This window comes from Saccopteryx bilineata, chromosome 2, assembly GCF_036850765.1.
Source record: "Saccopteryx bilineata isolate mSacBil1 chromosome 2, mSacBil1_pri_phased_curated, whole genome shotgun sequence".
Lineage (NCBI taxonomy): Eukaryota > Metazoa > Chordata > Mammalia > Chiroptera > Emballonuridae > Saccopteryx > Saccopteryx bilineata.
Window position 1 is genome coordinate 241,213,450 of NC_089491.1, and position 12,085 is coordinate 241,225,534.

At 46.2% G+C, this 12,085-nt stretch overlaps 1 protein-coding gene across 1 annotated transcript in view; it reads left to right on the forward strand.

Annotated features, from left to right (window-relative positions):
• Window positions 1-5,934: 5,934 nt before the first annotated feature.
• Window positions 5,935-12,085, forward strand: part of NTM (neurotrimin) — a 1,036,467-nt gene continuing 1,030,316 nt past the window's right edge. The window contains exon 1 of the mRNA XM_066259757.1: window positions 5,935-6,250. Coding sequence (XP_066115854.1) covers window positions 6,169-6,250 — 82 coding nt within the window. The 5' untranslated portion in view covers window positions 5,935-6,168. The remainder of the gene's footprint in view (window positions 6,251-12,085) is intronic.

Below are 12,085 nucleotides of genomic sequence, written 5' to 3' on the forward strand. Positions count from 1 at the left end.
ATAGCAGCCCCAGTCCCGTCACGTGGGACATATGCCGTGAGGGCGCACCGGGGTAACCTGTGTCAGGCACCCAAAGGCAATAGCTCCCAGCGTCCTGTAGAGCCCAGAGAAAATATTTTGCAATAGCAATAATCATCCTGAAAGTAGTGACTCTTTCTGTGAAGTTCTTACTGAATATTGTCCAGTCCAGTGATTATTTTTCCCCCCAGCAAACTGATTGCAATGACACAGGAGCCAAAGCGTGTGTTAGACATTGTATGAGGGCTTTCATAGTCTTCATTTTGCTTAATTCACAATAACTCTGCCAAGTAGATGTGTTATTATTTCCACTGTAAGGGCAAGATGGGGAGAAGATGAGGTAAAATGAGAAAATTGGGCACCACAGAATTGAAGCCAATAAATAGAATTAGACTCAAATCCAGGTCTTCTGGTTTTAAAGGTTAAATTGTTTCTGTTAAACTACTCACATGCCATATTGTTTCTTTTTGAAATGATGATGATAATTCATAGAAATCAAGGCCAGATGATTGTGACTGTAATTCCAATGGGCAGACACTAAAATCGCTTTTTTTGTAGCAATGCCGATTTAAATTTCTGTGTCCTTAATCTCTGTGCTGTTAAGAGTTAGACTTCCATTTCAATATTAGCTTAAACTATGTATCAATAAATCAGGAAATCTTCTGCCCTAAGTCAAATTTTCAAAATAGACCCCACATCATTTCATTATTTGTACCCTAGATCCATTCCATTCACATCAAAGTGACCATATATGAGAGCCACATCCAAGATGTGAGAAGATAGCAGACTGCCTTTTTGCCGCTGTGGCTTTCTCCCTGCTCCAAGTGACATTGCAGACAGAGCTAGACAGGCTCATCCCAGATGTGCAGAGGGCAGGCTGACTCCCCTCCCCGGGGCGGGGCTCATCCCAGCCTCTGAGCCAGTGAGACCACCCACCGCACTGGACCTCAGCTGAGGCAGGCCACAGCGTGCAGACAGCGGCGTGGAGCAGTGGCTTTTGTTGAGTCCTGAACGTTATTTCAGTGCTGCGCTTTAGATTTAAGCTCCCGCAGTTCTTTCCATAATAGCTGAGAAAAATCAAAATCACTACCCCACACCCACATTTTTCCTCCCTCCCCCACACCACACACACCTACCTCTTCCTTCTCCTCCCTTTTCCCCTCCTCTGCCTCCTCCTCCTCCCCTCTGGGCTTTCCTCTGCTGCCCTTTGGGGCTTGGCCCACCATGTTTGCGCGATAGTCTGTCCCTCCTCCGGGGCTGGAGGGCTGCTGTCGAGGTTCAGCTAGCATTTGGACAGCAGCACAGCCAGGCCCCACTGTGACCTTCTTGGGCTTATTGTGTGGTCAGTGAGGTGACAGGTGTGCATGGGCAGTGTACAGAGAATCAATCCCTGTTTGTACTAGCTCACCACACACCGTGCAGAATCTTAAACTACCTGATGATGAGAAGTTTATGAAATGCCATCCAGGCTGTCCTTTCCTAAGAAGTTAAAGACTCCTCTTTTCCCTTTTCTTGTTTCTTATTTCTTATGCCCCTTTCTATTCTTTATCTGAAATCAGGAAAGTCATTTCTGTAATAGAATTCCCTGGAAGAGAAGACCATTCTGCCCAGAATTTGACATTAATTTTGTCTTAGGACCATTCATCTTTCTCTGACCCTTGAACTGGGAAGTAAATGGTGCATGAAGTGCATCTGACTAATCCAAGAGGCAAATGCAGATGTGCAGACACCTGATTAGAAGTACCTAGGCCTCCTAAGTCAGAGGAAGAAACTTTGATTGTTGAGTAGGGAACTGTAATTTTGAACTATCCCCTTCCAATCATAGCCTCCCCAATCAGCTTCTCTCATCATTGTATCACTTGCAGTTGTAACGATTCCTGACCATAGCCATAGACCACCCCGATGTGGAAGGACCAAGATACCCACTGTTTGGGGAGCAGGTGCAGCAGTGGTGTATCCCAGCTTTAAGGCCTGAAAGCCCCTGTGACAAAAATGGAGAATAGAAGGGAAAAATGTGACATTTGCTAAGGGCTGGGCCTGGTCAAATGAAACCCTTCTGTGGACAGCCCAGGATTGGTTTCTCAATCTGGAATTACATCACTGGGTTGTCAAATGATCCAACAGGCCTCTGTTAGCTATATGGACTTACACTCCATGCTCCCTGCCAAAAGAGAGGAAAACATGGCTTCTCCAGAGCAGGTTTGCTGTGAGCTTTTGCAAAACATGAAGGCCACTGGGAAATTTTACACTGTGTAGTAAATTCAAGCATTGAAAGAGATATAGCCCTCTAGATAGTTGAGCATTTAGCAGCTCTCAGAGCCCAAATTAGACTTTTGGTTCAGCAGTCCCTAGGGATATATTTTGCCTTAGTGAATGCACAAAGTACAATTCTGCAATGAATCCCTGCAGAAGCCTTAGTTCACAGGCTTCAATGGCTCCTCCCAATGACACTTAGCAGACCACATCAGTCTCAATTTTGTTAAAATAGTAAAACAAATGAAAATTAGCTGATGGTCTTGATGGATGGCGATGGTTGTAATGAAGCTATAATTTGTTATCCCCATTTCAGACATGAACTTGTGATGACTTAACCAAAGTCCCATAGCCCTTGGGGACAGAGCTGGGGTTTGAACCCAGACAGATGCAGCCCCAGACTGTGCTCTCAGTCAACAAACCATGTTGATGACAAGTGCCTGCTGAGCGTGCCTGCCATGTGACAGGCATGGTAACATTGTATATAGAGAGTAACTAATATGGATCAGAAACTGGGCCAAGTTACGTTTTTTATTAAAAATTGTTTTTACTACAATACAGTAGGGCAAAATGGGAATCTCAGGCAGGTCTCAAGAGCCCAAATTTTAGGTGTGTATTTCATTTCTAATTTTCAATTTATGGTATCCCTGGCTGCAGTATTCTCCCTCTCGCTTAAGTCTAATCTCTACCGCATTTTCAAGGTATATCATGACTTTCACCATCTCAATTAAATTTTAAAAACTATCATAAAACATACCCACCTATCACTTCTTTGCAATCTGATAAAAGTATGTGTACCAGTCATTTGCAACTCAATTAATTCTAAAAGCAATGTACTTTCTTATACTTCTATTGATATATGGGTTGTTTCATATAATTTATAATCTCATATACTATTAAGAATAGCAAAGAGGGCCATGGCCAGTTGGCTCAGTTGTAGAGATTGGCCCAGCATATGGATGTCCCAGGTTCAAATCCAAGTCAGGGCACACAGGAGAAGCGATCATTTGCTTCTCTAGCCCTCTTCCTCCCCCTTCTCTCTCTCTCTCTTTCTCTCCCACAGCCATGGCTCTATTGGTTCAAGCACATCAGCCCCAGGTGCTGAGAAGGCTTCCTGGATCCTCTGCCTCAGGCACTAAAAATAGCTCCATTGCGAGCATGGCCTCAGATGGGCAGAGCTTCAGCCCCAGATGGGTTGCCAGATGTATCCCTATTGGGGTACACACAGGAGTCTGTCTCTCTATCTTCCCTCCTCTCACTTGGAAAAAGAAGAAAAAAATAAAAATAGCAGAGAGGTTATATATAAGAATGTTTGATATCTATTTGAATCCATCATAGTATATATTTAGTGTAAGATAGTATATCAGAAGTCAGTTTGAGAAACAAATGTTTAGGTTTGAATCCTGACTCCTTTGCTTACTAGCTCTGTGGCTGTAGACAAGTTCTCTTTGAGACTCAATGTCCTCATCTATAAAATGAGAATGACAATTGCACCACTTGTTAGGTTGTGAAGAATTAATGAGAAAAAAGCATACAAAACAGGACTATCATGCCTGGCATCTAGCAAATGCTCAAGAAACATCAGCTAGAATTATTTGTTATTGCCTTCACACATATGGGTGCTTAATACAGGTTGGTAAATCTACAGACCTATTGCAGGTTAGGGTGAGAGCATGTACAAATGTTTGTATCTCTGCCTCTCCAGGTAGGAACTAAAGATGATGATCTTCATTGTCAATGTGGGGAAAAGTGGAACGGGGGAGAGAAGAAGACATTGTTCCTTCTGTTCTGGGCCGTTCCCACCGCCGTTGCCAAGCATTTCACTGCACATCTCTATGCTGAACACACACAAAAAGACAGTAAGGAGATAACATTTCTGTTCATTGAGAGCTTACACTATCAAGGACATTTTGATGGACATGTGAATTAGAAAATAGTGGCGGCAGAAAATCCATTAACATAAAACACCTTTAAAACTGGAAGAGAAGTTATTTCAATTGTCTAATTTTACAGATGAGAGGCCAAGGTCCAGAGAAGTAAGACAACCTGGCCGTTGTCCCCAGGTTAGTATGGAGCTGAGACAGGTGCAGGCCTCTGGACCCCTGCACTCCTTCCACTTAGTGTTCTGGCCACACCCCTGCAGGGCCACAGTTCTTCACGCATGACATAGCAACACAGGTGTATGGGCCTCTTAGACTCCTGCAAGTGGCAATAAATACTGTTTCCATCTCACCTGTATGCCCATAAATAGAAATAGACAATACGAAATTTTGTTATGTAGTTAAAAGAATATATATATTAGGCCAGACCTGTGCTGGTGCACTGGCTAAAGTGTTGACCTGGAATGCTGAAGTGGCTGGTTTGAAACCCCAGGGTTGCTTGGTCAAGGCACATATAAGAAATACTACGGATTGGTGCTTCCTGCTCTTCACCCCTTTCTCTTGCTCTCTCTCCTCTCTCTAAAATCAATAAATAAAATCTTCAAAAAAGAATATATACATTAAAATTATTATGGGGGTTATAAGGAAAGCCAATAATTAGCAATGGAGACTGGAAGAAATATTTCAAAAATGTATCAAGGCATTGCAATAGCATGAATTTGTCAGATCAGCTTGGGAGGATTCTGCAAGGGGCTAAGCTTTCCAGGATTTTGTTCACACATCACATTAACCTGCTTCCTATAAGAGGAACCAAAGATTTGATTCATCAAGTGCCAGTGCCTTAGAGTGAGAAGGTTTCTAAAGAGGCCAGGTCACCCATTCGATTGTTTCTGTCTGATTCTGAGTCTTACCCTCCACTGATGAGATGAATGCAACTCTCTGAGAACATTTTATAACTATACAGACGAAGCCTATAATCAGAAAGTCCTTCCACATGTCTAACTTAAATCTGCCTTGCTACAGTTTAAACCACAAGCACTTAGATTGTTCTTTTGAGTGAATGCAGATTAACTGATGCATGTAGAATAAACTCGTTCTGCGTTCTCTTTTGAAAGAGGTTTTCCGTATTCAGACTGCAGTCCTTTGCAAATCTCAGAAGCCTTTTTCCTTTACATGGTGTCATATACACATGGGTGACTTTAGGAAATAAATTAAGTGAACAAAAAATAGGAGTAATGCAGGTATTCTGAAACAAGGGTGACAGGAGAAGAAAATAGGAAGTTATTTATTATTTGCAAAGCAATTAAGTAGTAGGTTGATTGGGAAAACGAGAAAGATAAGAGGGGGGGATGGAAATCTGTCATGGAATGATATTTTTATCAGAGAAGAAAATAAGTACCGGCAAATGAAATTTGACTCTTCTTTGCAAGTTTCACCGAGCATGAAAATGTCCCTTTAAAATTTCCCGTAAGCCGTTGCTGGCTATGGGATTTTTCCAGTGCAAAGGGAGTCTGAGTTCAGGAGGCCACAGAATGCCAGAAGGAAAGGGATTTTTTGATGCTTGGGGCTCTGAGACTGTCAGTTTAAAAAATGAAAGTAATATAGAAAGGGCAAAGTGGCATTTATCATTCCATCTCTTCAGGCTTCTGTCTCTTTAATCAGCTAGCCTGATTTGCCCAGTAAATGATTCCTGTGTGTGTGTGTGTGTGTGTGTGTGTGCCCGTGCGCGTGTGTTATAGCTCTGTCAATCCTTGGATTAGAACCAATGATTGCAGCTTGTAGGAGGGCTGTCCAGGGCCAGATTGTACGATGTGTCTCAGTGCCAGAGAATGAGTAGAGATAATTACTGAGAAGTCACACTCTCTCACACCCTCGGCTTTCTTGTTGTGTCCTTCAGCAAAACAGTGGATTTAAATCTCCTTCCAGGAGCTGGAGAGCAACGCAATCTGTCAAGAAAGAAAGAAAGAAAAAACCGAACCTGACAAAAAAGAAGAAAAAGAAGAAGAAAAAAAAAATCATGAAAACCATCCAGGCAAAAATGCACAATTCTATCTCTTGGGCAATCTTCACGGGGCTGGCTGCTCTGTTTCTCTTTCAAGGTAAGAGCTTGCTATTGATTTGCCTACAGTAGACCCAGGAATTGTACAGTGTGCTTTATGTGATTCGCAGACTCCTGAGCCGGCTCTGCTGCGCGGTTTGCAGGTGGAGGAGAGAGCGTTTTAAACAGCATGGCTGGGACTTCATCCTCCCTACCAGGCTGTGAGAATATTGATTTGGTTCTGGCTGCTACTGGAATGGGGGGACTGTATATGCATAAGTAAAAGGTGTCTGGTGCTCCTGTTTAGGTACGTGCCTGTGTGCCGGTCTCCCTGGGTTTTTGTGCATTCTTGTGCACACACACACACACACACATACTCACACACACACATACTCACACGAGACAGAGCACACACAGAAGCAAGGGAAAATTACAGATTCTGAGGGCAGAAGGGTTGCTAATGCGTTGCTTATGTTACTGGGTAAAAATTACAAGAGAAAACTTTAAATATCTGCCAGTAAACTTGCAAAGCTTCAGAAAGGAGCAAAGGAAATTGCAGGCTAGAAATAATCAGGTAACTGCATTCTGTAAGGTTTTGGTCAGAGACCCAGCTTAAAGGGATGAATCAATTTGCAGTCACCGCAAACAATTGTATTAGTTTTAAATGTGTTTGGGGGTGTGTTTGTGGCAGTGCTGATGGGGATGTGTGGGGGAGGATAGCGAGCAGCTGAAAGGCAGTGGGAACACACGCACGGGGCTCTGGTATTCTGAAAAGCTTTTCTAAGTTGAAGGGAGAGAGGCAATAAGAGTCGAATGCTAATTTTCTGTTTATTATTGGTCTGGAAGCCAAGCCACAGGGGGCTGCAGTTGAGGGCTGGGCTTGTTCCGGGGCCAAGTTCATGCTTTGATGTTGACTGTGCTGTGTTGGGTACATTTGGAATCTGCTCCAACCCTGGGTCTATTTGCTGCACTGTGGGGCCCCACACTCTGTCCCAGCTCTTCCTTTTCAACAGTAGCATTATCTGCTAACCTGCTACTCCCCCCTCCCTGCACCCCATGCCTTCCTTTGGGAGGGCTGGCTTGCCTCTTTCATATTAAAGCTATCTGAACTCACAGGGGTTGAGACAGGCAGAGAAACTTTCCCTGGGTTGCCCAGCAGACTCTCCGAGAGGATCCCAGGTGGAAGCTTGGTCCTGGCAGCTGCATTCCCAGAGGAAAGTTCAGTCTTGCAGAGTGAAAATGACGGGGAGTCCCACCCACCTCTTTCTCTTTTCCTACTGCAATATGGAGTTCTCATGGTCTCGGCTGAGTTCCCACCTCTACTCCTGCTGATCCTCCTTGGAGGGTAGGCTTTGGGGATTGCTGCTGTCCCCTCGACATATGGTTCAGGGGCTACTATGGGGACCCAGATAAAGTGAGTAGAGGGACCAGGCTGGGAAGAATCAAATACATGTGTATCCTTGGCTGGGGCTCAAGGCGGAAGGCAAGGGGGGACTGGAGGGTTCTGAATGAGATGCCAGGGCAGTCACAGTGGTGGATTTTGCAGGGATATCCTTGATGCTGGCTGCGGGTCCCCGCCTCAGAATCACTCTCCCCTCCCATGGAGGCATCGGTGGGTGGAAGGGTGCAGGAGCTAACTTGGAGGCATCCTTGAATGACTCCTCTTACGTAACGTGGAGCAGCGGCAGCAGCAGCAGCGCGTGTGTGAGTGTGTGTGCGTGTGTGTGCGTGTGCATCTGTGTGTGTGCAGGGGCTTGTGTGCACCCTGCTTGTTGTTCTGGCTGCGCGGGCTCATCCAGTGAGGTCAGAGCCCCAACACTGGCAGTGGGGAAACTGAGTTCAGAGCCAGGTTTCTTCGGGGAAATAGCTTCTAGTGTGCTAACAACGGAAATGAATAAGTAGACAAGGGTAGAATGAGGGGTCAGAGGAAGGGAAAGCAGAAGTTCCAAGTCCTCAATAGTTCCCCATCTGTCCTGAGACCTGTGTCTCTTCTATCTAAAACATTAGACTGGAGACAACAGCCAAACTTCCACCATCAACAGCCCCATTGGCAGCGGGCCAGGAGCCCCGGGGCCAAACTGAATTTACATATAAATTAGCATACGTGATAATTTTTTCATTGGAAATAAATGCAGGGAAGCATAATATTTGCTCATACTTTGAATCATCTGTGAATAGATGAGGATAAAGCAGTGGTACGACATTCTCCAGGGTGGAACCTATTTTGTGGTCTTGCTCCCACCTTGGGGTGGGGGGTGGATGTGACAGGGGTACTTCAGACCTCCTCACATGCTCCCAAATCCTGGATTTTCTAGGGAAAATAATGGCCTTATTTGTGCTGCCCACCTCAGAGCCAGCTCTAAATAGGCTTCAATCTTTCGTGATAGAACAAGACTGGCCAATTGTAAGGCAGAATGACCCCCGAAGACCCCCGCACCTCATGCCAGTTGGACCAGCAAAGGTGGCTGTTTCTCGTTGCAGGGGATGGAAGCCGGAGCCCGCCAGCTCCCTCTTATCAAACTTGCAGAATTACCGAGGCAGCCCAGGTCTCGGCTGCAATAATCCACCCCTATTGCATTGACCCAGTGGGACTAGTTAGAATGCAGTACACATTCCAAGGCAATTTTTTCTTCTTCTCTGTTTTTGTTTTAAGCTGGATCTTTCTAGAGCTGCTACTTCCTGGGTTTCTGGCCTTCTGGATAAGGTGTGTCTGGAACTAGTAGCAGGTTATGGACCCTGTCTGACCTAGTCCTCCCCCCAACCCAACCAGCAACCATGATCCAGCTTAGAGGGGAGGAGATTTCTGAGGGAGTCAACTCCGATTAGTGATGGCATGGGGGGGTGTTGATTAGCACTCTGAGGCTCTGGCCCTGAGACACTCCAGGCCTGCTTAACTGGCAGCTCCTCTCCTGGTGACAGGAGCCCCGTTGCTGGATTAGGGCTGTCCTTCTCAGCACACCGCCCACCTTCTGCCATGGAGAGGCTCTGAGGCAGGCTGCACTGCAGATTTCTCTTTCTAGAAACCCAACCAATTCTCTTTCGAAGGATTACTGCTCCAGTCCACACCTTGTGATCAGCTTGGCTGGATTCCTCTCCTACCTTTCTAATGTTCTCTCACTTCCTGACATTGCACGTCAACTTCTCTGCCCACCTGAGACACACACAGGGCAGAGGAGGAGGTAAGGGAGACCTGGCTAAACCCACACTCTCCTTCCCTCAGTGCCGACGGCATGGAGGCCATTCAACTGGGCCGCCCGGCCAAGTTCCTATCACTCACAGGAGAGGTATGGGCCCCAGCAGCAGCCCGAGCCCATGACGCTGTTGAGATGTGGGGAAGGCAGTTGAGATCATGACAACGTTAACTGGAAAAGTGAAAAATCGGTTTGGGAGAATGGGACCCTGGGCCTCTCTGTAAGCATTTTGGGTACTTGGAAGCATGGCTGAAAATAAAGTCAATTAATAAGTTTTAAAGAAGGTGGCAGGGAAGAGGGACAGAAAACACCACAAAGTGGACCCCAGCTACCGTGTCAGGAGCTGCCAACTTGGTGCAAGTTATAGGCGAGGTGTACAGAGCAGAGGGGAGGCCACTGGCCCCAACCTGCCGCTTGGAGAGGGCCCTCCAGCGTCTGGGCAAGGCTGTGCAGGGGGCCGCAGTGCCCAGCAGCCTTGCTGCTCGAAGCTCATTCTTGTGATTACAGCTTTAGTTACCAGGTGCAAAGGCTAGTCCTCATGCTGGTCCTTCCTTTTCAGCACTTTTAAAGCTGACTATAAGCCAAGGTGTTTGCTGCCACACTAACCCCCGAATTCCATCGTCTCTGAGTAAGTCTCTCCTACAGTGCTGGTAGTATGAGGTGCTGAACTGTGTCCTTGGAGGGTCTCTCTTGGTTCCCTGCTTGAGACACTTTGCTCAAGACTGTCTTCTGGCAGTTTCTGTGGGCTCTGTCCCAAGCACAAGCACACTTTGGTGGCCCTGATATACAGTGACCAGGGTTGGTACTGGCTGAATGTCATGAATGGGCTCAATAAACCAGTGCTGGCTGCAGCCACAGCCTACCCCTTGGGTTGGTGCAAGCTCTCTTGATATCCTAAGTGGCAGCATTTCTAAGTCAACATGGGATGTGTGATTCTGGCATGTGTGGAAGACACGTGTTGAAAAGATGTGCCATGCTCTTGGCTGGCTAATCATGGTGGAGACACTTTGGGTGGGACTGTGTCATCTGCGATTTGTCTCTGTTCCAGGTTTTCAAGTTTGGAGCTACCAGCCTGCTCCAGCCCACCAATTAGAATGCTGAAAATGCAAAACAAAAACAAACCCCATAACAAAACAACAACAAAAACTTTGCTTTCTAACCTCAGCAGAGGCCCTGTGGAATCTTCAAACTCTTTAATATGTCTGCCTTCCAGTTATCAAGCCAGTTCTGGTGGCCTGAGCACTGCTCCGTGGGGAATATGTACCCCTGTACATTGGAGCTCAAAATTTTCTATGTTTTCTGTAGGGGAACATCTTTTTCTCTCTGTGCCTGTCTCCCCACCTGTCTGCCAGGCTGGGGACCAAGTCCCCTGGGTGTTATAAGGACTCATTAATGCTTGTTACGCTCCAAACATGTGGTGCTAAGTGGAACTCCATGCTGAGAACTGGTTGTATTTATGCGGTTTCCTTCCTTTCTGCTCTGTTGGCTTGTTACATGTTTACTTTATGTCTGTAGTCATTTGAAATTCAATAAAACAAATTAAACATAAAAAATAAAAACATGCAAAACTAAGGTAATCGATGGCAGACAGGTGGGATGAGACTGGGCTGTGCCATTGTAGCCATCCTCCCCAGGGCCTCCTCCGACCTGACCTTCTGTCTCATTAGGGAGTGCCCTGGGGAGGGCGAGGGGGCTTCGCGGGAAACAGGCAGGGAGCGAGCTTCCCGCCCACTGTGAAAGGAGACTTCTGCAGGGAGAGGCAGTGCTGTGGGGTGGATGGACGCACAGAGGAACTTGGGGGAGGACGGAAGGTGAGGCTAGAAGTTTTAGAGGGAAGAAAACCAGCTCTAAACTGGACTGGAACACGAGGGGAGAAAGAGGACTCTATCCAGCACTTTGACTGTGATTGTATTGATTGTGTTCAGTAAGCTTATACTTTAAGAGCTCTATACTTTCTTTTACATACTTGTGTATTTATTTAGGCCACCTCTTGGATTAAACTGTTCTTGCTATCACTGCTTAAACGTAAAAGAGAGATGTGTTGGCCACTTTACCTCTCTTTTGCTCTCCCCATTTCTCCCTTTTTTCTCTCCCCTTTCCTCCCTCATTCTCTCTGCTCTGTCCTCCCCCATTTTCTTTTCTTCCTTTTCTTCCCCTGCCTTTTTTTCTTCTTTTTATTTTTCTTTCTTTTCTATGGGAAAAATCATTGATCAGCCGACAGATCTGGGTCACGCTGGCAGGGGTTGCTCCGCTTCACCCAGGCTTGCCGAGGAGAAGGAGGGGACCGTCTGCTTTGCTAGTTCACAAGGAGCCCAGATGACACGGTGCCACAGGAGGGAGAGAGGGCAGACCAGTGGACCAATAGGCGAGCTCAGACCCCCAGTGAGAGTGCCTGGGATCCCGATTACAGAGTCCTCAGCTCCTGGATATTCCCACACTGATTCTCCACATCCGATTCCTCCTTGCCTCTTTCCTGAGTTTGGTGCACTTTCTAAGCCCTGCGTGTTCCAGTTTTCCTCCTTTTCCCCGCGGCCTCTCCTTTTCTCTTCTGCTTTTCTCCTCCTTCCAAAACCCGTGCAGATCACAGAGTCTCCCCCCACTTAAGTCATATTAGAGAAACGGCCTTTTGTTTATTTGCAAGAAGAACAAACAGCAATCCTGCCAGAAGAGCTCTGTAAGTCATTTGCAACCTGCAAAACAAACCA